The 26,880-nt window shown below is 41.6% G+C and overlaps 2 protein-coding genes across 6 annotated transcripts in view; both read right to left on the reverse strand.

Annotated features, from left to right (window-relative positions):
- Nucleotides 1–681: 681 nt before the first annotated feature.
- Nucleotides 682–17,051, reverse strand: bsk146 (brain specific kinase 146). Its single transcript, XM_044338393.1, has 5 exons — nt 16,575–17,051; nt 6,766–7,031; nt 6,447–6,649; nt 5,269–5,460; nt 682–5,185 (listed from the first exon to the last, which is right to left on the reverse strand). Exons 2-5 carry the CDS (start codon nt 6,935–6,937, stop codon nt 4,406–4,408), a joined length of 1,347 nt encoding a protein of 448 aa, XP_044194328.1. The 5' UTR covers nt 6,938–7,031; nt 16,575–17,051; the 3' UTR covers nt 682–4,405.
- A 1,870-nt stretch (nt 17,052–18,921) lies between these two features.
- The window catches only part of wu:fj29h11 (protein NO VEIN), a 42,011-nt gene continuing 34,052 nt past the window's right edge, over nt 18,922–26,880 (reverse strand). For all 5 annotated transcript variants that reach the window (XM_044337453.1, XM_044337455.1, XM_044337454.1 and 2 more), the window contains 11 exons: nt 26,563–26,649; nt 25,273–25,458; nt 24,895–25,163; nt 24,637–24,785; nt 23,524–23,608; nt 22,492–22,606; nt 20,977–21,108; nt 20,604–20,885; nt 20,057–20,198; nt 19,744–19,909; nt 18,922–19,661 (listed from right to left, as the gene is read on the reverse strand). In XM_044337453.1, coding sequence (XP_044193388.1) covers nt 19,227–19,661; nt 19,744–19,909; nt 20,057–20,198; nt 20,604–20,885; nt 20,977–21,108; nt 22,492–22,606; nt 23,524–23,608; nt 24,637–24,785; nt 24,895–25,163; nt 25,273–25,458; nt 26,563–26,649 — 2,048 coding nt within the window. In that variant the 3' untranslated portion in view covers nt 18,922–19,226. The remainder of the gene's footprint in view (nt 19,662–19,743; nt 19,910–20,056; nt 20,199–20,603; nt 20,886–20,976; nt 21,109–22,491; nt 22,607–23,523; nt 23,609–24,636; nt 24,786–24,894; nt 25,164–25,272; nt 25,459–26,562; nt 26,650–26,880) is intronic.

Here is a 26,880-nt window from a genome sequence, read left to right on the forward strand (position 1 = left end):
ACATGGCCAACAAAAACACCTGGAGCTTTAATTATAGCTGTCGCCCCTTTTCAAGCCATTTCATTTCATGTCACTTCCCCCACTGGCTTGTTAATTCAACACTAATCCAGGGCAACATGGCCAGTCGAACAGGAGCTAGCTGGCTACATTTTGTAGCAGCTGTTGAGCTTACTAAAATGGGCAGGAAGCATTTGATTGGCTGAGGAGTGCAAGGGGCGGGGCTTGGTTACAACACCGATTCAAAATGCCTTTAAGAAATAAAAAAAACAGCGAAATAACTCTTAAATACAAATTTCTAAAATTAAACTAAGAAAATGATATTTCATGATGAGAGCTTTTATAACTTTTTTAATTATTTCACAATTTATTGGTTTATATGTTTTGCTTAAAGTATTCATATTCTAATTTAATAATATCTTATTTAATATTCACCATTTCAAAGTTTGATCAAATAAAATCTTGTTTTCTGTATTATTTTTCTTTGATATAAATTTACAGTCCAAACTCTATAAGGCTCTGATGTGAACATTGATTAAATTCCCTAGCTCCTGGGATGAGACCAGTTGTTGCATACTGCACTGTACATACAAACTAAACAATTAACTCCATCAGCATCTCTTGATTTGTTATAATGCATCACAGAGGACTCACAGGAAATAAAAGACGAAAAAGGTTCCAAGATCACTCCAACAAGAATTCTCATTTTATTGACTAAATCTCAGCTTACAGGAAGACAGTTGTATTGCAAAGACAGAACCGGATACGAGTTCTAGTGCTGTGGTCATCTACTCACTAAAACCCCACTAAAATCATGATGCTTTGAAATATGTCACTGGACAGAAAGACACTGGAACTCCATTACAACACGTCACGTTATGGATGAGTTGAGGAGGCAGCAATGACTGACTCAGGCATTGGGAGGAAGAAAAGGGAAGGTGGTTTGTGGCAAAAGCAGCTTGGTGTGACTCATCCTTCCTCCCAGCTCATCCTCAGCTGCAGCGGATATTGGACCAGAACCTAAAGAGGGTATTAATGTTGTGTTTGTGTTTCATCCTAAAACACCACCAAAAGTATCAATCTTAACATGTCATTTAATCTCTTGAAAATTGTATTCTTGCATCACAATGGAAAAAATCTGCTAGGATGAAGTTATATCAAGATTGCACTGAAAATCATCTTGTTTCTTTTAAGTATCTTTTTTTTTAAATATATATATCAATCCAACATTTTCTGCCTTGTTTTAACATATTGGTGATTGTGTTTCAGGAATCTCTGAAAGAAATGAATCTGCATTGCAACAGTGCTGTTATCTCATCCAGATTTTATTGGCAGAGCAGAACAATTTTCATATGGGTGACCACCAAATTTAATTTACTTAATGGGCTGTAATACACAATCCAATGGGACTTATGAGATGTTTGCTTACTTCCAAAATTTGGCTATACTATCTGGAATGAGACCCAGTCTGTTGGGCAGATATCCCTCTTTCAAAGAAAATAGCAAAGAACTTCAAGTAAAGCATGTGGTGGTGGTAATTTTAGAACACACTAAAATACTGCTGGTGTTGTAGATGGACAAAAACCTTGCGTTGCCACTAGTTTATTTACTGGCTGGACTGGTTCCACACAAGAAAAAAAAAGTGAGTGACCCAAACGGTGACTCTCCTCCTGGCCATGCTATGACTCTCCTCCAGGCCAGGCTATAATGACTATTAGCACTAACACTTATAATTCCCACTTGAACGTTGGAAAAACGTAACCATTCAACCTGTAATGCTCTGACTGTATTCAAAGTTCACTGTAACTAAGTGTGGAATGTGTGAAAACATTTAGTTTTAGAAATTGCAGATGGAAAAATCGTCAATAAAGGTAAGTAAAGTGGTTAGCTTCCAACCGTTAGCTTGCTGCTCAGTGAGGCAACGGTGGCAACGTGAAAGAACGAACAAAGTCAATTTTGCAGCTGATTTTCTGCTTAAACTACATGGATTGCATTCAAATAATTCAAACAAATTACATGTTGGCTTTACTTTGTTGAACTTTTTTTTTACAGATAAGTCTGGCCAACCCTTGGCTCTACTACTGCCAGACTTGCAAAATGTATCACTTGAATTAAATTATGAGACATATTGGCTTGTTAGGATTGACTTTTGGTGCATTGTAGATTCTTCTGGGATGTGCTGAGGGGAAGTAGAAGGGTGGCTTTTGGGTGAATACTTCAGCGAGAGAGTGACATGATGAGGTAATGTACATGCCTGTGTAATCTCTTCTTCATATGGTCATGTGAAACACCAGCCTGCACAGTAAACGCTGCAGAGCCAGTGCTGCTCGCAGCTGGCTGATGGAAAGCGACCGGTTGAGGAAAACAGCACGGCTATAGTGTCTGTATCAGGACTGTCCTTTGTTCTGAGTCAGAAGGCTGCTGATGAGGTCAGAGATTGTCACAAGATGTAGTAATTTGCATACTCGCCCGCTGATCTGGGAGCAGCTTTGATGAACATGATCCAAACGGTTTATGTAAGGGCTGAACAGAGTTAAGCTGATCCTCAGTCAGGCAGATCCAAGCTGAGGCTACTGACTCTCACAAGATAAAGAAACATGTTGTTTGCAGCTATACTACATCTACAGAGTACTACAGCTTGTGACAGGAGAAACACTGAGCAGGTTTTCACAACAGAGCTTTAGCACATACACATTCATGCAGATTTATGTCTGGAAAGCAACACACAAAAAGCCCATTCCTATGCATGATCCAGTGCTCGTTGCTTTTTTCTTCAAATTATTTAGGTAATATTCATGATAGGTCAAAGAAAGGAATGGACTACTTTTTTGCTGTTATTTTTAACTTGATAAAAAAAGACATCAACGCCACTCTACTTCACTAAAAGTGGCAATTTAGAAGCAAAAATATTTCCACCATTTAATTCCATACCTGTGATTTAAATTCAAACCTCTCGCTCTATGTCTTCATGCTTTGCTTTTTTTTTCTGTTCCCGAAGGTGGTGAGATGAGTACACAACATTAATAGCAATACAAATACAACACACTGAATAGAAACTAATTATTGTTCTGATTTTTAGCCCTAGAATGTCTCAGGAGATCATAACGATAATATTCACTCCAGGACATGATGCAAGAAATTGTGCTACGGCAAAAATTCCACATCACAACATTTTCTTTTTAGCTTTTTTTTTTTTTGGTTCGTATTTTTTGAAAAGCCGGTTCAAATTTTCATAAAGGTAAGTTTGAGCTACTCGTCATGCATTTTGTAAAATGTGACTCTTTTACATCTTCAGGGATTTTTTTTTTTCTCAGATTGAACTGAAAATGCTGAATGATCATTTTTCTCTTTTCAGACAATACTTTTAGCTTAGAGTTTCGAAGAAAACAAGCTATACAAACAGAATCTAAAGAGTGAGTAGAAAATAGTCTTTCAACAGTGAAGTAGATATGTTTGACAAGAAGAGCAGAGACATCATAAGCCTTCTCTCAGTCTAGTCTGACGCTCAGGGACACATCAGCCAATAGTGGGAAAACATTCCCACTGATCAAAATGAATACATAATGTAAACTATTGATACCAATATGTACAGCAGCCAATCAAGTAAAACGGAAAACAAAGAAAGCTACTTTACCAAAAAAAAAAAAAAAATAGAAAAAATAGTGTCTTTTTAAATTCTCAAATTAATAAATTAATAAATTCTCAAAGCAAAATAAACACACTTCTTTTGGATTCTTACATACGGAACGCACAGGGATACACACACAGACACGCTCGCACATTCACATTTTTGTTACACATGAAACATTTAAAACCACTTCTCACTCGTTTTTATCTTCCAAGATATGTCTTTGAACTCTGTGGTAGTCTTCTTCAAAAATACAAATCAGTAGAAGTTCTCTTTGTCCCTTGGCTTCGTCAAAAATGACATCTGGTCACGTCCTGAAGAGATCACACAACATTCTGCCGCTTTCTGTCTCTTTTCTTTTTTGCTGGAAGTATTGCTTTAGGAAATACATTTTGGTCTTCTTCTCAGATGGTTTTAGTGACAGAATCTCTAATGGAAGCAACTTTGTTTTTTGCCTCTGGGTTTCCCTACACTGCATTTGCACATGTCATTGAAATCAATGTTTAAATGGGGATTCTTCTGGGGTCTTTTGAGGAAATTTGACCAAAAACTCTACTTCATGAGGAATGTATGCACTCAACAAAGACTTCTCCTTAACAGTCTTCTGTTCGTGTGCTCTTCCTTTCCCAAGATGTTTAAAACAAGATACTTCGTTAGTTATTTAGTACTCATTGTTTCTTTTTCCATGCATGCACATCTACGTGGTTGGATGAGAGGTATAAAAGAGTGTACCGGTGAGTCTGTGACAACATTAACTTAGAAATGTTTGTTCTGACACGCTCAGACACAGATCTCTATGGGTGTAGCCACCAGCATGCGGCCACCCGGCGAACTGTTTTCTCTCGGCATTCGTTCGTAACTGTTGGTGGACGACACGGAGCTGTTGGTGGAGACCGACACGAAATGGTGGCCTGCGCCCGGTTCCATCATCCCGCCTTTGGCCCCGCCACCGCTCCCTCTATCCACCGCCACCGGAGACATGGGAGAGAGGGGCGACAGCGGGGAGAGAGGAGACAGAGTCTGCTGCTTCATCCTCTCCACCAGGAGCTCCTCGTCCTCCTCCCCGGATGAAGATGACGAAATAGTCCCATCCACCTCTCCTCGCACGCCCCCTCCTCCTCCCCCTCCTCCTCCTCCTCCTCCTCCTCCTCCTCCTCCCCCGCCAACCCTCTCTCCAGCACTTCCACCTCCTACGTTGCCGTTGTTGTTGTTGTTTTCCCCGTCCAGCATCCAAGAGTGGCTGAAGTAGCCGAACACCTCTTTGACGGAGCAGCGGCGGTCCTGCTCCACCGAGAGCAGCCGGCGGAACATGCGGAGGGCCTGCTCGGTGAAGCGCCTCCACTGGGACGGCACCGTGTTCGTCCTCCTCCTCTGCCAGCGGATGAACTCCTGGTAGAAGGAGTCAGAGGGCAGCGCCTTCTCCCAGGGGAAGTTACCTGTCAGCATACAGAAGAGCAGCACGCCGAAGGCCCAGACATCAGTGCTGTAGTCCACGCAGAAACCCTCGTGGCGCGACACGTCGCATAGCTCAGGGGCTGTGTAGGGGATGGTGCCACTCACCTGGTGGGGAAACTCAACAGGTCACCACCATGGTTCAAAAAAATGAGAATAAGAAGCCACAGACAGACATAAATGTTACTCACTCGTTTCACCGGTGAGCCAGCCCGGCGGGTCATGCCGAAGTCGGACAGCTTGACTTTGCGGCACTCTCGGTCAAAAATGAGTATGTTTTCAGGCTTGATGTCCCTGTGGACCAGCTTCTTACAGTGCAGGTAGTCCAGTGCGATGGCTACTTGGTGCACACAACGCTTTGCCACTGCCTCGGGAAGACCAACCTGAGGGACGGGGCAGAGGGAGATGAGGGTGGAACACTCAACAGTACATACACATATAAAACATGCATCACTGTACCGGCGGCTTTTGTTGCAAATTAACATCATGCTTTAGATGTTCCACATGTTCAAACTGGAAGCATAGAGCTAGAGCTCTGAAAACTGCACTGGCATTAGTTGTCTGGCATCAGTTGCTTCATTCATGTTTCATAATCACTGGCTCATTCATCAGCTGTTTGGCCACCAGCTGACTAGTGACATCCCACCATATATAGTAAATATAGATGTAGAGCACAGTCGTTATGGGCTGACACTTCTCACTATTACAGTACTGTACCATTATACCAACACCTATTGGTGTCGCCACTCCTTCCACCACCCCAACCTCCTCCCCATGTGCTTTATTTTTGGTACTGTTGATTGAAGAAAAAAATCCAGATTTGTATGTGATTATACTATCTTTAAAATGATTCTGATGGCAATTTTTTTGTTTGTAGAAAGATGACACAATCCTGATTAAAATGGGTGCAGTGTATTTGTTACTTTTAACCCATTAATCTCATTGTCACGGGGTGGGATCGGTGAGTAGCAAGGAGTATTAGGTTCAGGGTCTGTTTGATACTGGGAAATTTTTTAATTCTTCACTGGTGACTTTAAAGTGATATATTCTGTCAGTGAGGTAACATAATTTCTTCTGTTTCCAGTGCAACTCAAAATCTTTCTGTCATTTCTTGTGGAATGAGGCAGATTGCTCCAGTTGAATCACCACAACAACACCTTCACTACAACTGGTTCAACATTAGTACTAAAAGAGCTGATTGAGTGAAACAACTCCACTGACCGACCGGCACTGAACCATGTTTTTACTCCTTCAGAACTAGTCGAGATGGATATTTTTGCACCAATCCATGACAGGAGGCTAATCATGACTTGAAAGTTTGATGAAGTTTGATGACGCAATAATCAGAAGAATGGATAAGATGGAGCACCTGTGGAGGGATGATATCAAAGAGGTCTCCTGCCAGAGCGTACTCCTGCGCAAACACATAGTACTCGTCTGTCTCAAAGGCGATGCCGAACATGTTGATGATGAAAGGGCAGGGAGACAGGTAGAGCGAGATGCTGTACTCCCGCAGAAACGACTTCAGCTTGGTTGTCTTCTTCTTCAAGAACTTCAGTGCCATTTTTGTACCTTTTGAAGGGAAACAGAATATTGTTTTTTAATGATTCTTTTCTCTTTCTTATGGTTCTTTTTTTCTGTACAGCATCACGTTACTTGTGTGAATAAGTGTGTACGTGGTCCCTCACCTCTGATCTTGTGGATGACCAGGTCCACCTTTCCGTAGGTGCCCTTGCCAAGCTCCCTGATCACCTCGTAGTACTTGTTGACCTCCAGCCTCTCTAGGTTCTGGGCTGCGATCAGCTGCAGCTCATCCAGGATGTCCATGTTGGCTCGTGACACCAGCGGAGAGGAACTCATGCTGGTGACTGATTCAGGGGACGGACTAGGGTGACAAACTTGTTGACTGATGCTCAGGCAGGACAAGCGCAACAGCAGCTAACAGCTGGCGTCACTGCACAGAAAAGAGAGAAGACACAAAACATTTGACTGATTTAAAATTGTGATATTATTTGAAACAGTTAGTGGATTTTTTGCCTTTATTTGATTGTATGACAGTGTAGACAGAAAGGGGACTTTGAGACTTTGACCACTCAACCACCAGGACTCCCATGATGAATCAGTGAGCCCAGGTTATCACAGTTATACACAGCTTATATCACAGCTATAACGGTATCAGTGTATATGTTGGCTGTTGGCTACACTGAGGTAGTTAAGAAACAGTGTTACCATTATGTGGTTTGTCCACAAAAGATCATTTATTTATAGCCATGCTAGCTGCATGGCTCGAGGGATGGGAATGTTAATCTGTCAGTTGGTCTACCACTTTGGTCCAGACTGAAATATCTTATCAACTACTGAATGGATTGCCATGGAATTTAGTTCAGACATTCATGGTGCCCAGAGGATGAATCCTACTGACTTTGGTGATCCACTGACTTTTCCTCTAGCACCATTATGACTCTAACATTTGTTGTTTAAAGAGAAATGTCTATTGGGTGGATTGCAATGAAATTTGTTTTAGACAAATACCTGCAAAATGAATGACATTCCCCTCAGCTTCAGCTGTACTCTGTGTTAGTATGCTGACACGCTAAACTAAGATGGTGAGCATGGTAAATGTTATACCTGCTAAACATCTGCATGTTAGTGTTGTCATCGTGAGCAGGTTAGCATGTTAGCATGTTAGCATTAAGTACAGCTTCACAGAGCTGCTAGCACGGCTGTAAACTATTAGTCTTGTCATCAGTATAGTGATGTAACAACACAACAAATGGCTTTTTCTGTATAGCTTAGTGGCACTCTGCATTACTCTGCAATTGCCAACAGCTTAAGTGCAAAAACGGTTCTTACTAAAAACAAACATTCATCAGCAAATGAATATGGTTTGTTCTGACATGTTTTTAATGCTTTTGACAAAGACATCATATTGTACTTATGCGTAGATATTCCCTTTTCATTTATAGTTAAAAGAAGTCAACTGTAAAGGTATAAAGGGTGGTCGGACACATGGAACAATATAAAAGATGCACAACATACATGTGTACTGTCATGGGATGTGAGAAGGAGAGTGTGTTTGTAATATTTATGTTAGTTTTCAAGGTCAGCAGTGGACATCAAGCCATCGATGCTCTGATCTGCAGTGTGATAGTCACTGAAAATGCTAATTATCTGCAGTGAAGGCTTAAGTAATTCTAAATGCTACTCGCCAAGGGGGATGCCAGAGCTGAGCTGTGAGCTGAGTCACACACACACACATGCAGGCGCACACACACACACACACAGCCAATAACAGTCCTTTCTAGCGAATCCATTCCCTGCTGCAGTGTGATTATTCTTAGTGATTGCTTTCTTTTTTTCCCCTTCCCAAGCAGCAAGACCTGCCAAGTTCTTACCCTCCCTCTATAGATCCATGCACATGTGGAAGAAATATGGGAGCTTGCACATACACACATACACACACACATACACACACACATATTACATAACCTGAAGTGCTGGAAAGCAGCCTCTCTCCATCCCTGAGCAGACGTTCAACACTTGGCCTGCCGCCATATTTACAGCACCTGCTTTATTGTCAACACATATCCCTGTCAGTCTATACACAAATTACATTTATCTGACATTCTACCCCAAATCCTGTCCACCATCTAGTTTCAGGATGCAGGAAATAACATTCTGATACGGACTGAGCAACCTGCTTTATCACATGGTAAGTCACCAACTATGTGACACGCACACCTCAGTGTAAATACCTTGTCATCCCCTCCACAGACCTCTGTGTTCCACTGCAGGAGTGTAATCTTTTTTGTGTGAGACGGACAAGAAGAGTTGACACCAGCAGGTGAGGAGGGATGAGTCAGTTTGGGTGATAAATAGCAGTGAAGAGAGGATGTAGCTGTCTCTCTCTCTCTTTCTCTCCCTTAAATAAAAGCTCTCGGACACATGCAATAAACACACATATGTGGGAGAGAGGGCAGGGAGTTGTAAACAGAGATGGCCATTTGTTTCTGTCCGGAATCAGAAGTGCTTACTGTAGCACTGCAGGCTACATGCAGCGCCGTGTGTGTGTGTGTGTGTGTGTGTGCGTGTGTGTGTGTGTGTTGATGCTACACGCTGCATGGGTCATTTTTAAAGCAGCAGGAATTATTTTTGCTACATATTCACTACATCACCATACAAAGATTTGACTTGACATGACAAATATGTCAGCAAACAATAGTTTTTTTACACATTCAGCAGACACGGAGCAACACTAGCATGAATGTGTAGTTGTGTTTCTGACCACTTAAAGCTCCACTCCGGCCAAGTGTTACTGTTTAACGGTTAATGGTCTTTCTCAAACAGAGAATGGGGGTGTAGTTAATAGTCAACTGTAATCCATTACCATGGCAACCAAATTGCCATTCTAGGACACTGGTGATGTGTCAGAATGGTAGTGATATTATAGCCTAACCTGTCAACTTACTACAGCATTAGCTATACAGACTAGGTTACATGTCAGTAACAGAGATATGTGAAATCCAAAGGTTGAAATCAGACAATGGCTTCTATTTTGATGGATAATCTTAAACTGTGACATTTTTCTATATTTTATAGTAAAAATCCTTAAATTTTCCTCCTCAGGCAAAAGCATGCATTGCACCCTCAGTTTAATATTTTGCACCCTCACTTCAAATTTGAATAGTAAATGTCAAGCACAGCGTGGTAGGTCTTAGGCACATGGACTGTGTGGACGTCTCCATGCACACCTGCTAAAAGGGCTGAGTGAAGGTGACTATAGATCAGCAGCTGTGGTGATTTTTAATACTCTCTCAGCCAGTCACTACTCTCATAGCTCTGAAACAGTTGTGCCAGTCACAGTTAAACGTGATAACAACAGCTCAACAAACTGAAAGCTTTTCTTCAGGAAATGTCTGGATGGTTCAGAGCGTCACGACATGAACACGACACCACAAAACTGCAGCCAAAGACAGATGCAGACTGATTTACTGACTCTCCTGCTTTAACCACATTAAACCTTATTTTATGTGCTGTTATGTTCTGATGGTTGGAGAGTGTTTAATTGAAATTAATTATTTATATTTTAAGCATTAATCCTGTTGTTGCAGCACGTCTGCAGCAGGTATTTAGTTTGAAACACAGGCGCCTGATACTGTATCAGTAGCCTATGTGACGCTCACAAAAACAAAGGGATTTTATGAGGATGATGTATGACTGCAGTGTTTTTTATGGTCATACTTCATCGCTCCATTTTAGCAGCAGCTCAAATTTTTTATCTATGAGTGCAAAATTATTTGTTAAAATATATTTGGCGAACAGTCTGGCTAATCAACACTGTCAGGAAATGACTCAGAAAAATATGAAATAACTTAAAAATGCCAAAATAAACTGGAGGGAGGCTTCTGAATGTACGTACAATATTTGCTTCCACATTTGCTAGTTGCTACTTTGTCTGCTGTTTAGTGCTGGGCAGGTGGCATGGAGTGGGTTTATCAGAGCTTTTTGGCTAAAAACAGGTGCCCAACGAGGCCAAAAACAAGGCTGATGAGAGCTGTGATACTGAATCATTGATACAGAAATATTGATCAGTGCAGTTTTAAATAAACACTAAGTCTCATTGAAACAATGACGTCTTAGTTAAGAGGTGAGCTCAGAAAGCTGAAGAAATACATCTGCTTGTAATTATAGCACATCTGGCAAGGCCATCTGAATGAGAGAATGTATGTAACTTTGTGTCTCTGGAGAATATAATTCAAGCACAATATAGCCTGATGATGTAGGACACATCCATTCAATGTTGAAATCAAAATACTAAAACATAAATTCATTCCTACATCAGAAGCTGTCTGCACAGTTATATTTGAATTAGCGTTCATTATTTTACAGTCACATATGAATGTGATGTTAAAATGTTACAAACAGCAGCTACAGTTCTGATAATTAGACCTGATGCTTTAACAAAATGATTCGACTGCGCTTTGCGGCTTATATAAACATGTCAACTAGTTTCAACCAGAGTGGGCGTTCAGAATGAAAAGTCTATGGCGACTTATAAAAACTGCAATCACAATATTTAGGAGATTAATAAGAATCTATTAACTGTCAGCCCTGATGCTTGTGTGTGTGTGTGTGTCTGGAGCAGACGTCACACACCCTCTCTCCTCACCTCTGACTGCCTTTATCAAATATCTGCTCTCAGCTGTGTGTTGACAGCTGATGGATATCGATGTGTGTGTCTGCCTGTGTGTGTGTGTGTGTTTGTGTTTACCACAAAGAGAGCTTCATCTGTATTTATATAGAAGCAGCATTAGACTCATAGCTGAATGAGTCATCAGGTCAGGACAAATGTCGGCTCTTCATGTGGAGAGGAAGTCTGCAATCCCACTGTGTGTGTGTGTGTGTGTGTGTGTGTGTGTGTGTGTGTGTGTGTGTGTGTGTGTGTTCTGCGTCACAAGCTTGGTGTTAACAATAGAAGTAAGTCAATGCACAATTAGTTATATTTCACATCCTTGTTAGAAACAACTGCAGAGCTAATGATTCGACAGTACCTTGGCAACGCTGTAATCTGATTGGACAGAAAAAATGTAATGTAAACAATATCCCAAACAATATATTTGTATTTTTGTATGTACTTTTTCCCCTTCTTAAATGAGAGCTAGCTGGTACCTTCAATTTCACACTGGTCTTATTGTTAGTACTGTTTCTGTTTAGGAATAATAATCTATAATAATCTAATATAATATCTTATTTTGCACCTTTTATACATATATTAATGTAATACAGCTTTGCAACAGATGAAAAACATGAAAAAAACTCAGATGCAAAAGTAGAGACATTAAAACAATACAGAAAAAAGATATACAAGACAAAAAAGAAGGGTTTTTTAAAAAAAAATGTGACTAAATATAAAGACCTACTATCAGTGAAAGATATAATTAAACATTCTCAGGTAAAGCAAGTTGGAACAGCCGTCTTTTCTGTAGTCTTTGTTGCTATGGTCGCTCTATGTGTTGTTTTTGTTGTCCACTCTCATATTTCAGATTGGATTTCGGAAGAACAAGAACAAGATGTGAAATCCTACTATTACTGTTTGATTACATAGCCTCTGGAGCGGCTGGAAGTCTGCAGAGGGGCAGCTTCTGGAAGCTAACCAATCACAACAGAGTGGGCTCATCGGAAGGGGGGCCTTAAAGAGACAGGAGCTAAGACTGCCTGTTTCGGACTGAGGCTGAACTGAGGGGCTGCATAAAGAGCCAATATAAGATAAATGAGGAATTTTTAACTGTAAATAATACAAAGATATTCCAGTACAGACACAGAATATAAATATATACCTGCAAACGTGCATAATACGTCCTCTTTAAAGCGACATAGCAGATTTCAATCAAGCCCCCAGGAACAGGTGGCTACACTTGGTAGTGCAGGTCATGTGACACACACATCACTGATCCAGAGGTTTTCCCATACACATTAACTGCAAATGGAACAGCTGTAAAACGGTGTTTGAGTCTTTCTGAGCGTCACAAACCATCTGAGTCTGATTCTTTATATCATCAGAATTTGGTCCGTTCTGTTCAAATAGAATTTGACATTTCTCTTTCATGTGTGCAGGAAGTCAGCCAGCTCAACTTACATTGGAATGAATGGGACCATCTAGAAACATCCTATGCAGTTCTCTTAATACGTCCCTGATTTTGCTCTATATAAAAAGGTAGATTGTTTGATTTATATAATTGTAAATTGGATCTTTGGATTTTGGACTGTTGGTTTGAACAAAATAAGACATTTGAAAAAGATTAATGTTGTAATCACTTGTGTTTGTCAAAATGGTTGCGACTTTAAAGCAGCCTTTGCATAACAATCTTCCTTCCTCCTCAAGACTGCACCTGTACTCTCTCACAAGCTTTAAAATGCAACATCCTGGAAACAAAAACAAAATACACCATGTTCCTTTCAACCGATCACAAATCCAGCCCACCCCCCTGCCTCCTCCAGTCTCCCCTTCCAGCACTGACACTGTGCCACCAGGTTTAACCCTCTGCAGAAACAGAGCAGTGACCAGGGGCCGCAGCTGACTAAATCCCAGACTGCTTATGCAACCAGCGGGCAGAGATGACCAGCAGAGCAGATTCAGAGAGCCAAGACGATGATCACACCCCCGCCCGGCTCCAATCTTCCAACGTTCAGAGCAACGCCATCTTCAGCTGGAGCCTCTTACAGCCTTTTTCCATTTCAGTGACCTTTAAGTTTTCCCGATACATGAGCTGTACACATTCCTGTTTCCCATGTGAGAAACAACAGCAACACACACATTAAGCCATTACATTTTCTGCCCACGTAGGATTTGCCTTCTGTTTTTCACAGAGCTGGCATGATCGGAAGTGACCGACTGCTTTACACACACACACTCACACACACACACACACACACACACACACATACACACACAATCAGAGTCCGGCAGTGTGTTTGTGAGTGTGACCGTGCATTGACAGGGGGTGGTATATGGGAGAGAAAATAATGAGAGAGGAAAGAGAGGGAGCGCAGCACACAATGACAAGGAACATTGAGTAGCAAAGTACCAGGGAGTGTAAGAGTGTGTGTGTGTGTGTTTGTGTGTAAAGATAAAGAATAAAGTGTGGTAGCCAATATCTCTGCCAACAGCACCCATCGACAAAATAACAACTCAAATCTCCAGTGTAGCTGCTTTCTGACCACATCTCCAGCTTGGTTTAAAGGTCAGTGATATAATTATTCACTCCTCTTCTTTCTGTAACAGACCTTTAAACTCCTTTAACCTTGCGGTCAAAGATCTCATTCTGCTGATTTTACACATGAAAACTGTTGTTTTAATGTTTTCTGTGGCTCTGGGAAAGCTTTGTCAAGCCTGAAAAAATAACCCTGATGATGTCATCAGGGTTATCTCATCTGTAACAGGAAACCAGTGTTACAAACTGAGGGGGTAGAGTCTGATAGACCTGGGTGTTTACCAGGCAAGGAGGGTCTAACAAAAGATTATATTGAGTTGCAATATAGGAAATGTAGGATCAAGTGTTTTTTGAGCTTGATCCATACTAGGGACTCATTCACATCATATAATTTCATCCATATTTACAAGCAACCAAGTCAAAAAAAACATTCAGCCCTCTTTCAGTATCTATAGATATCAAGAATTTCTGAGCGACTAGAGTTGGTGAAAATAACTTCAGAAGTGTCAACAGACATTTGGGAAAATTGCTGCTAATCCTCCTTCGCTGACAGTTACATCTAAATAAAATCCAATATTCACACTATTAGATTAAATTCAGCAAATTTAAAAAGAGCTTTCCACTGTTTCTGTATCACTTTCACTTGTTAACGATCTGCTCCAAGTATGAAGCTAATTTAGGTTATTTACATAAATGCTGTGACTAGCTAACAGCTAGCAGTGTGAGTAACAATTTTCAGTTCCCCAACTTTACAGAAGCACAATTGTTAATCACTGGAACCCTTTTAAACTATTAAATTATTTACCATACAGATTAAACTGTATTTCTAATTTATGAAAGTAAAAGAAGAGATCCAGCATTGCCAGTTGATATCTAGTAACAACAGATATTCACTTTACAAACTATACATTTTCACCTGAGTAACAACAGCTAACAACAGCTAAAGGAATAGTTTTTGGGAAACATGCTTATTTGCTTTCTTGCAGAGAGATAGATGAGAGTTGTATCCATCTTCTCATCTTTTCTCAGTAAAAAAGCAAATAAGCGTTACCCCAGATGTCAGACTCTTCCTTTGAGAGTAGAGCTGGTGGATAATTAAACTTCATACAGCGACACATTTCTGTCCAATGAATGACCCTGAGCAAGCTGTAATTACAAACTAACATAATGAGTTTTTGGGGGTTTTCTTTTACATACATGAAGAGCTTGGCATCATGTAATGCTTAATGTGAACACAGTGCATCGCTCTGAACATCAGTTTTCTCTGTGATTTTTGCCATGTTTGCCATAGATAGGCTTTGTTCTTCTTCTTTCATGTCACCCAGCCCTTCTGAACAGCAGTATGTTACTCAGACAGTGGAGGCTGCACCTACATAAAACATTGTGTCTGCATACAAGAGCACAAGCATCATCTTCCTACCAAAGCTGTATTTTGGCATGATAAGAACAATACTAAACACAGCAACCGCTGCCGGCGAGACGCCCGTTGGCGGCGGATTGTTGAGCACCGGAGTGTTTTTGTGACCTATATTGTGATCTGTGACTCATCATGCTGGAGTGTTTTCTTGCGTGTGTCTGCTTTTACGTTCTATGAAGTACTGTAGCTTAAGCCCACTTTGATCAGCTGAGTCTCAGTCTGTGCCTGTGGGCTTAACACACACACACACACACACACACACACAAATCACTTCAGAGGACATTACATTACATTATGTTCATTTCCTTGAAAAGCTTAACCATAACCACCACATACCTAACCCTAATTAACCTTAATGTAACCCTAAACTAACCTTAACTTTAAACCAAATCTTCACCCTAAAATGAATGATTTATATTAAGGGGATTTGCTTTTTGTCCCATAAGGGAGGCGAGTCCCCACAACATGACTGTGTAAACAGAGTCCCCACAACGTGAGGAATACCTGCACCTAACACACACACACACACACACACACAGCCTCCCACAACGCCTCTATATAATAAAAAGAAACAAAAGAATAGAGGATTACTCTAAAAGAATAATTAAATTCATTGCTTCCGTAAAATAATAAGTAATTAAGTTTTCTGTATAACAACAGTGCAGCAGTTTATTACAGCTCTTTAATTTCTATCAGGAGCCACAAAAATGTCCGCACTTTATAGAAACCAGCGTGTGAAACCAGGAGCCAGGATGTAAACATTATGCTCTCTTATTATTCTCCAGACAGACTCAGCCTCGGCATTCTGTGGGGCTATACGTCATGTTGGATCCCACCTGCAGTGTGTCCTCAGACTGCACTGACTCTGAGGACAATTACTGTCGCTTATTGTAACAAAGCTCAGAGAGAGAAACACACACACACACACACACACACACACACACACACACACACACACACACGCATTAGATACCTGACTGCCCCCAAAAATACAAGGTGCATGATGCTGATGATGGTGATGATGATGGTGAGGGAGGGGTGCAAGAGGTTGTGTTGTGATCAATAACACAAAATCCACTGGATCTAAATATATTGTTAACAATTCGAAATGGTGTTGTTGTTTGCTGGAGATAAATGGGAGAACACACACACATCATAAAGGAGCAATCACAGCATTGTTTTCAGTGTCTGTGCTGCTGCTGCTGCTGCTGCACAGAATGGGCCCAATCGATCCTGCATTGAATACAAGCAAACACAGTGTAATACATCCCAGTTGTTATAGTAACTGCTGTATAATTAAGTGAGTTAGATGCGGGTGAGCGAGGGTGCAGGTGAGGACAGATCAAACCAGGTTTATTCCGTTACTCACCATTCAGTTGGTTGCCATATGCTGGCTGTGGAGTCCGCCCTGTGAGCCCAGGCAGCTGGTAAACACACAGGATGATAAGAGCGCATACTAAGGCCAGGTGAGCCGGGAGAAACGCCAGTCCGAGCGGATCTCTGTGTCTTCTGAGAAGCCTCTGAGCAGCCGTGTGTCTGTGGATGAAGCGCCGAGCATCCTGCAGCCTCCTCCGGCTCTGCGTCCTATTGTCTCCGCATCGCTCTGTCCTCTAGGATGGAAGGAGAGGAGAGGAGAGGGGAGGCAGGAGAGAGAGAGGAGAGGAGCTCCAGTAGCCCTCCCTCTCCTCTCTGCTCTGGCCAATCGCAGCGCTGCTCCGCCGGGAGCCGCCGCTGCTCGCTGTCTCCGTACAGACTATGCTGCTTTCAGGAGCAGTCGGGAATATCGAGCTCCTATGGATGCTAACAAAGTAAAGAGGCCGTCTGGTCGTCAAATGTTGTGTTATCAACCAAACCTATGTAACATTCAGTGACTGTGACGTGATTTCTGGGACCAAGGGGAAAACAACGACTGATGTTCACCAGATTGTTTAAGAACATCCATGTCTATGATTCTTAATAACATCATCGCTCTCAACAACTACAAAATCATGTTCAGATTCACTTTAAAGCAGCTATGATCAATATTTTATATTAACAACAGCTCACATGACAATGCAAAGGGTCCCTCGTGGTGATAAACTGATAAACCCACAGAGAATTATCAATGAACTCTGCACTTCCTCTCAGCTCTACAGAGCATTTTAATGTCTTTCAGCTCATTGTTTTGGTTCAGTCTCACGGCTCTCATTAGTGTAGTTTCCAGCAGCAGGCGGCTATTTTCAGTGAAAAAGCACTAAACCTCTCTTGTACACTGCCTGCCCACCAACCGGCAGGCAAAATTAGCATCTAACAGCTAAATAACATATGTTAAATTGTCATAAATTTTGTCAGTACTCTTTTTTATATATTTTTTACACCACCACAAATGCACAAACAACAGTTGCAAAAAACTACTCACAATAGAGGTTTAATTTTGTTGTCATTTCAGACATAAATGACTTCCTAAGTCATATTATCTCAGACTAAAGAATTGTGAATTTGGAGTTTACAAGCAGGACTTGAACGCTGCATGAGTCCGATACAGAGATGGCATCAATGCAGTGCAAGAGTCCCAATTCTAATATAAGAATGGTGTTTGTGAAAAAAAAAAACAAATATCACCTGGTAGTCATCTCTGTTCTGTCTTATGACTGTGGTCCAATATCAGTGTCTCTCACAGAACACTGGGACAAGATTCCTGTTGGCACCTTGCTGTGTGATGCACTGCAGCCAAATGACAGCAGCCTTATATTATGTATGTAATATGTTTATTGTCATATACTTTACTATTCCTCTAAAATAAATTGTAAGATCTTACATTGCATTTAAATATATGGTTTAAAATAAGGTCATGTAGAATTATACTATACATCTTTACATTAAATGGCCGCTTCTGTCAGCCAATCAGAGACATGCTGCTATTGGTTCATTTAGTATAATTACCCATGACTGATCCTCTGTAGAAAACAGCCCTCTGGTTACTGAGAGGTTGCATCACAGGATGAAAATAGGGAGGTACTGTCCCCAGAGGCTGTTTCTGATCTCTCCACCAACAACACTCATCACATGGGTAATAAGTGTTCTGTTTTGCAAGGATTACCATCATACAGCAACCACACACACTTTGGTTTTCAAAGTGCGGTTCAGGGGACCATCAGGGACTCTTTAGCGGGGGCACCACTGGGTGGTGAATAAGGAAATTAAATATTTTTCGAGCAATATGTTGAAAAATATTACTACATTCTCTGCATGTTAACTACTCCACACTTTTTTTTTTCTCTAAAATATTTCAGAACGTGCTGGCTGCTGCTGCAGTTTTCTGATTCAGGGCTGAACTGGGCAGCATGTCAAGTGGCTTTTTTTCTTTCTGGAGAGTAATAACTGTATGAGAAAGAGTTTTGTAAGTGGTTAAAAATGAGTGGAGGAGCTCTGTGATGAGATGTTCATAGAGATGTTCTGTGTGCCCGCGCTATCGGAGTACAGCTCGTTCCCTGTGACAGTGTAATTACCAGGAATGATGGGAGCCTGTGAGGGACCTGTCCATTCAGCTCCGCTTCCACTTGATTTAACTTAACCCTCAGCTGTAATCACTTCATCTGTCTGTGAGGTCGAGGTGACAGAATCTCTCATTACTGCTAGAACCCAATGAAGGCTTATTTAAGAGATAAAAACAAGCTACTATGCAGTACTTGTATCATCACATTGTCCACTACACAAACTCATTTACATACAGTTAGTTGACGGAAAAAGGATTTTATTTAAAAGGAATGCTTAAGTAAAGGTGAGGTAGGGTGAATACAAAGGGTTAAAAACATTCAGTATGTCCACAGACAACTTTAAAATTGTACAGATACTAGAAAATCACGGCTAAAATGAAAAACAAATGTGCAAATTTTCTCAGGCAAAAGAACCCATACAGTAGGAAGTATTCATAAGCACGTTAAAAAAAAAATAAAATCAGTGCAGTTTGATTTAACTAAAAAGGCATACAAAACATTTTCAGTGGATATAGTGCAAATATCTCAACAAACTTGAAAATGACTTATACAAACAGATAGAGAGCCACATCTTTGGTGTGGAGATGCTGCGCCAGGTTCCGAATGCGACACAAGCGAACGTTCTGAGCATCTCCTGCGCTGTACACTCGGAATATGTGGTAGCGCTCTCTCTCTTTCAGTGCAAAGTGCAGCTCATTGGCCGAGAGGTGGATGAACGACTTCTCTTTTTTTATAGTGGACTTCACTTCCACGTACACCACCCCCGCTGCTCCGGCGCCACCGTGCTCTTCTCCCGCTGGTCCGAAAGTGAGCTTGAAGTCGTATGGCTGGCCGCTCTCTCCGCTCTGGTTGCACCACAGGACGTGCGCGGGACGCTCGGGGTCGCCGCTGTCTCTCCAGTGGCACAGGAAGGAGTTGACCAGCTGTTCTCCCCACTCGCCGATCGCTGCCACATCCCCCAGTTCGTCAGATAAGACCACCTACACAAGAACAAACGCGATTTAGAAAAGCTTGATAACACTCAACCGCTGGGAAACCATCAGGTGTACTGAGTTTACTGACTGTGGTTGGTCTCTGGCAGGTGAGCTCCATGTCCTCTAGCGTGGTCTGTGAGGGCTGGACTTTGTTCCAGGAGGGGAAGTCCAGGTTTAGAGGAGGACGCTGATTCTCAGCAGCGGCTGTCGTCCCCTGAAATGTGCTGGGAAGCACCACGGCGTCAGGGACGGAGCTGCAGGAGAGACAAACAGAGGATGAGTTTACAGTGGAAATACGGTGGGGGGGAATTGGGATTATGTATTGAGTAAGAGTGAAAAATCAACATTAGTTTTCTACATCAATATTTCATATTTTTTAGGAAGGAAGAGAAGAAGCCTACAGGCTGTTTGGAGCGGGTTGGTCGCTGGTTGTCTCAGCATGCTGTGCAGATGGAAGACTCTGTGTTGCTCTGGGAGCCTTGAGGCTTTCCTCTCCACCCTCTGCTCTGTCAGACTCAGTGGTCTCACTCTGTTGACTGCGCTCTGTTAGACAGACAGCACCAAATGGAAAGTGTTTGTATTTACAGGATGAACTGTGCATGTGGAATTTATGAATAAAGCCACTATATTTGGGTGATTACGGCATGTTTTTTTATGCCGGCGTCTTTTTTTTAAACACTCACAGATGTCGAAAAATTCTACACATAGTAGCTTTAAATAAGCAAAGAAACAAATTTGAATAACACACTCAAAAATCTATTTTTAATGAGAGATATTGTTTTGGTTCAATGAATTTGCATTATATTTTCATTATTTTTTTAAATCCAATATTCCTGTTTGCAGTAATTCTTTATACAGAATCTTTTTAGAGGGTTTTTCTTTGTGACCTTTAAACCAGTACGAACACAATCGATGGCAGTGAGGGACAGAAGTTTATCAATGTGTAACCTGGAGGTAGTGGGGTGTTGGTGGTGACAGCAGCAGCAGTGTTAGGCTGGCCTGGATGGCTGACTGCTCTCTGAAGGTCGGGCTGGTCTGAAGGTCGGCTGCTGGTGCTCTTGAATGGCTGGTTCCCTTCAAAGATGCTGCTGCTGCTGCTGCTGGGACTCTGGGGGACGACATGGCTGCTTCCTCTGGGGGGGAAATCTTTGTCTGGGTCTCTGTCTTTAGGCGGAGCAGGAGGCGGCCACATCTTCATGACGGCTTCTACTACGCCCCCGTCAGACTGGCCTGTTGGCACACAGAAATAGTAGGATATGGGAAAAATAAAGTAGAACCCCACTGTGCTGAAACAACTGTCTCTTCGCCCTGTTCAATGTACCTGTGCGACTGCCTCCTGTGTTGTAGAGAGACGCTCGCGGAGGCCAGCAAGCCAGCGTCTGCTCTCCGTCCTCTTGTGCTGGCCGAGGTGGCTCCTCCGGGGAGCCGACGGAGGAATAACATCTTGATGGCACTGCAAAACAGAATTTATGAGAGTTCAAACCAAAGGAGAAGGAAGGATCGGATAAAAGCTGTAAAACACCAATAAGAGCTAAGCCTGTTTCAGTGCTGTTATGCCATAAAAACATATTTTGTGATGAAAAACTCTTTTGATCATATTAATCCTTGAAGTATGTGCATGTATGTGTGTGTGGGCAAGTGTGTGTGTGTGTGTGTGTGTGTGTGTGTGTGTGTGTGCTCTTTGCTGCAGTGAGGGATCTGCTCCTCTCGCTCTTTGAGCCCTGGCAACAGCTGCTCTTTTATGTTGCAACACACAACAGTGAACGAACCTGAATTAGCATATGTGAGAAGTACACCAGTTATCTATCTATATATGTGTGTGTGTGTGTGTGTGTGTGTGTGCACGATTGAGAAAAAAAACACTTTGAATATTATGAAATGATAATGGAAATCGGGGCGAGTGTCATAGAGAGAATTGGAGAAACTGCAGATGTAAGATGTCATTTACACACAGACTCAGAGAAAGCAGCGCTCTGTTGTTACAATTCATCTCATGCTCCAGTTATAACACTGAGTTACATGCTGCTGCTCTGCATCAAACTGTGAGTCTCTCAAACGTTAACCCTCGGCTGCACATATGTGATCTCCAGTCTAGTGTTCTAACTTATACTTTCACAACGTTGTGAACATGGTACTCTTAACAAAGTTGGAGCAACTCTACTCCATGGATGTTTCTGACTCCTCTTTGAGGCTCCAGTCACATTTATACATGTGCATTAATTATGGCAGTAGTCATTATTTTTGTTAAAGTCAACAAATACTATAAAAAGACCATAGACCATAAAGCTCTATAGCCCCTCTCACACATGCACTGCAACCCTGACATATTCCGGATATCAGCAGGAGGAGCTGGATGTGTGAACGCAAACGACAGAATCAGACTTTACCCCACCAGCTCCCCAGTACAAATATGTAATGTCTGATTGAGCCAGTCTGTTAATACAGCAGTGAATTCGCAGTGAGTGAGTGGGTGTTTTGATGACATTTCTATCATGTGACTGGCGCTGGATAAACGCAGCAGGCCTGAAGGCTCCGCTGTGAAACTAGCGCTGATGGGAGAGAGGACTTCCTGTGATTTCTGGTAAAATAAAAGCTGTTGTGTTTCTGGTGAAAAGCTTCAAAATGCTGAATTACAACCACAGCATACTTTATGAGTCAGGTCCTGCCTTGTGCACGCTCTACCCAGGCGCCATCCCTCACCTAAACCAGTATTTCCAGAAGGTGAGAACGTGTCTCCTGCTGTGTGCTACATGTGTGACTCTGGACAATGTCAGACCTGATTCTCTGGACACTCTCCAGACTTCATATGTGAAATCGTCTCATGTGTTCACTGTACCTCTCTCCAGGTGGATCTCTGGTCTGGGAGGCTCTGGGATCTCCCACTGCTCCTCCTCACTGGGCAGCTCTCTGATGTCCTCCTTGTGCAAGAACCTCTTCAGAGCTCCTGGGTCCTACAAGTTGTTAGAGTTCATAAATGCGATGACAATTTGGATTACATTTGTTTTATATTACAAGATTTGCCAACAGCTCTCCGCATTGATTGAAAACACTGCTGCTACATTACCGGGCTGATTGATTCAAGATTTTGTCAGAAGTCCTTATTTACAAACTAGTGAATGAAACCAGAGCCCAGTAGATTTTAGGTTTTCTCTTTTCTGTGTCTCTTGCCAAGAGAGGCAGTGGCAGACGTTCTGAAATGTTGTTGACCTACTTAACATGTACTGCCACTAACTATTTGATCAGTTTCCTGGAATAATATAAGTTAAAGTAATATGCGGATGTAATAAGGCGAGTCGAGCCTCTCATGTCTGCATCTGTCTGCCTCCAGTGTATTAAATGAGTGTTACAGTCACATCAATAACGTTTTTAATCAAATAGTCAAAATTCCATTTTATTTACTTTGGCAACTTCAGACATAGAGCTTAATTAGTTAAATCAAACATTCAGCTGTGTCTTATTCAGATTTCAATATCATTTCATTATAATGCAACCCAATTCTGCTGCATGTCCCAAAGCAGCTGCTACACTAAGAAAACCACACAAGCTAGGATATTTACTAGAGAAGGATCAGTGTTTTGAACCTTGTTAACCTTTAAACTCTGACTTTACAGAGTCTCTGCTGCTGTACTGCTCCACACATCACACAAGAGGATGAGAGCAAGTTGCCATGTAATGTAAACGTGACCCCCTCCGGGGAAATAGCCTATTAGTTCTAGCTACGGTCAGCTCTGTGGTGGTGGCTGTATGTGTGTGTGTGTGTGGTAGAAAAGATAGAGAATGACAGCATGAAAGACCATGAGCAAGCAAAGGCCTTTTTCACTGGATATGGATTAGTGATCAATGCTTGAAGAGGTCATGTATCACTTACATTGAGTGAGGTTATCAGGCCGCTCAGGAAATGCATCAGCTCTTTCCTGTGGCTGCTCTCTGTGCAGAACAGTTTCACCAGCTCCCTGAAGCACACACACACACACACACACACACACACACACACACACACACACACACAGTAACAGTATTACAAGGTATTGCAAGATAACTTGAAAGACAGACACACATATATCAAAATACATACAGGAATGAATAACAGATGGATTTTATAACAAGGAATCCTTTGTTTGTTGCTGTATAATATTCAAGTTCCTGTTGATAGAACCATGTATGCCATGTAAAGTGTTTATCCAATTGTTTCCTACATGATGCTGATTAATTATAGCATCTTAAACTCTGGTCCTTTATGTATAAACTACCTAAGAACCTCTGTCAGCTACCAGAAAAAGAGAAAGATTAAAACAAGAACAGTCAAAATCGAAGCAGCAGAGGTTGAGATATCCTCAACTTTAGAATGGCTCAACCAATGACTCCAGAATCCTACACTTCCCATGATGCAACTTTATAGCATCTTTACATTAGACTTGTAAATGCCCGCGTCCTTTAAACTCCGCACTCTCGGTTTGTTATTCAACATTTCTGTTCAAACTTTGTAGTCTCCAAGCCGAAGCTGTGATAACCTTGATGACATCATCAGGGTTATTGATGTGTAAAATTGGTGAAGTGCCCCTTTAAGAGAGTAAACCTTAAAACTGCTGTTGGTGTTCCATTGTCACATTACTTCAGAAAACGTTGGATTCTGTCACAAGGTAGTTAAGATCAAATCATTTCTCTTATATAATAACTGAGGCTAGTGTTGAAAAACTCTGATCTTGTATGAATAACAACTTGTACTTTATCTTGTAAGTGTGACTGTTAAGAATTTTGAGATGCTAGTTTGTTGCAACGAAGCTAAAGATGATTTCGGCGATGATTTATTATGTAACATTTGTATGATTGTGAAGCAGGGCATTATGGGGAAAGGGCATGTGTTCTGAAGTGATTAAATAAAGATTAACAAAGATGGAGATGATGACTTTGTTGTTAGATCAACACATGTAGGCATTAGCCTGACAACAGAAGTGAGTTATTGGGACCATCACACACAAACCTGCAGATGTCCAGCTTGGCTGAGAGGTGATCTTTCTGGATGAAGAGCTCCTTCTTGTCCTTCAGCAGACAGATGACATCCTGCATCTCCAGCACAGGAACCTCACCGTCAGCCACATCCAGCTCGTAGCGGATGTACAGTTTACCCACCTGTAAACAAAGCAGAAGTACTTACATCATACAGATGTTTGTAGACTAAATTATGTTTGTGCTTTTCTCCTCCCTGTGATCATGGTCAGAAATTCTGTGATCTTCTGACCTGTGCGAAATTAAGTCGCTTGATTTTCTCTCCTATGTTGTCGTCAATCAGCTCTGAATAGACGTCAGCCAGCTCATCGTGGTGGTAGAGGAACCTCTGGATGTAGGGCATCACAGAGCGCACCATGGCCTGCATGGGTGGACAGGGCCTCAGGTTCTCAGTCAGGGGCTCCGTCTTGACACACTTAGACAGCTGGCGGATACCACAGATCTCCATAAAGGAAGATCGGTCCCTCTCGTAGAAGGTAGGCATGGAGTTAGCTTGTTCTCCTAGCAGGCAATCAAACAACCGTTATACTTGTGTATTTTTGAGCATCCCTATTTAGTAAAATCAAAAGTATTCGAGAACAATATGTAGATAAATGTATCAGCAGCATACCGAGGTTTCCAGTCTTGCCCCTGTGTTGGGTCTTCTTCTCTGGTGGAGGCAGGTTGAGCAGGCAGACCCGCTTGTCAGGTTTAAAGATCTTCTCCAGCTCTTTGTTGTCAGCAATCATGGGTTTACGTGCCAGACTCACCCAGCTGTTATCCTTGGTGGGGAAGACCCTCTTATCAGACACCATACCTAAACACAAGGCAGAGAGGAGTCAGCTGAAGGTCTAATTTTGGTGTAGGTCCCTTAGCTGCAAATTAGAACCCAACTGATACGTCGGCATGGCTGAGGTCATTTAGATTTATGTGATTTAGTGATTACATAGTCAAAAGTCTAGACACACTTTGAGAAAGTGTGTCCAAACGTTTGACTGGTATTGTATTTCTTGGCTTTAAGAGCCAAATGTAAGGTTGTCAACAAAAATGTTTAGGTTGTGTTAAAGTCGAAAGATAAAATTATTATGTGAAAAAAGTCTCCAGAGGAAGCTGTGTGAAATCTGATAAACTGCCTCAAGTGATGTCACTTGAGGCAGTGCTGGTTGTGGCTGAAGACTACAGGCTTGAAAATGAATTAAAAAACTGGGGATGTGGAGCTAGAAAGAAGCTCCGCTTGAGGCTAGCAGCTCCAGGCTACATTTGCCGCTACTAGCATAATACACCTAAATCTTCGGTCAAACTGTTGGTCGTCAAGTTGTATTGTGGGTAATATAGTTTCCAGGTTTTGACAAGGAAGAAGAATGCGTGGAATAAAAAAGATGATATCTCTCTTTTTTAAACTTATCCAGCATTTTATTAGAGTGCAACATGTGATATCACAGCAGTAACTCTGGGCAATAAAGGACTTTGTCATAAGGAACAGATTACACTATCTATGTGTCATGTAGAGAGCAGCTGGTCATCCCATGTACTTCTGTAGAGTTTCTTACTTAGGCGCAGACCCCTCGCGGACTACTATTTGTGAGACACACCTTCACATGGTTTTTCCTAAAATCCCTGATTAAATTAGCATTATGGTTCCCTCTGCTGCTACCACGCCTCCAAACACTTGTACTACAGACAGTATAGTTACCTATCTAACTGCTTTCAGTCTCCAGTGTAAAGTAATTCCAGACTGAAGCAATAAATTCTTCCAAGCTGCTTTCAAAACACGCACCACACTGACAGGTGGTGGATGATGTTCTTTTGTGGTAAATACTTTAAAGTGCAGTCAGTCTGACAGTCATTCAAACATACATAGACTGAGGAGGTGATGAAAGGTGGGCTTTGTTTGTAACATGCATGTGTTCACTTCACTCACCTTTCAAAGTGGAGCAGTAACTGGGATTGAGCCTGGGCTGAGGCATGTTTTCCAGATCTCCAGATGCTTGAACTTTACACTTGTGAGCTGTCAGAGATACAGAGAAGTATTATATTATATTATATTATATTATATTATATTATATTATATTATATTATATTATATTATATTATATTATATTATATTATATTATATTATATTATATTATATTATATTATATTATATTATAATGTAGAGTCATGGAACAGAGGGAGACATAACAGTTGTTCAGCAGAGAGATAATGAGCTGTAGACAGATGGGATAGAAAGAGTAAGGAA

Source organism: Thunnus albacares, chromosome 20 (genome assembly GCF_914725855.1).
Source record: "Thunnus albacares chromosome 20, fThuAlb1.1, whole genome shotgun sequence".
NCBI classification, from domain to species: Eukaryota; Metazoa; Chordata; class Actinopteri; order Scombriformes; family Scombridae; genus Thunnus; species Thunnus albacares.

What these genes read in the sequence shown, in the direction of transcription:
- bsk146 (XM_044338393.1), bottom strand. Translation starts at nt 6,937, where the DNA reads ATGAGTTCCTCTCCGCTGGTGTCACGAGCCAACATGGACATCCTGGAT. An exon ending in TTGATATCATCCCTCCACAG is followed by an intron (nt 5,461 to 6,446) that starts GTGCTCCATCTT and finishes CCCGTCCCTCAG; the next exon opens with GTTGGTCTTCCCGAGGCAGT. An exon ending in CTGGCTCACCGGTGAAACGA is followed by an intron (nt 5,186 to 5,268) that starts GTGAGTAACATT and finishes TTTCCCCACCAG; the next exon opens with GTGAGTGGCACCATCCCCTA.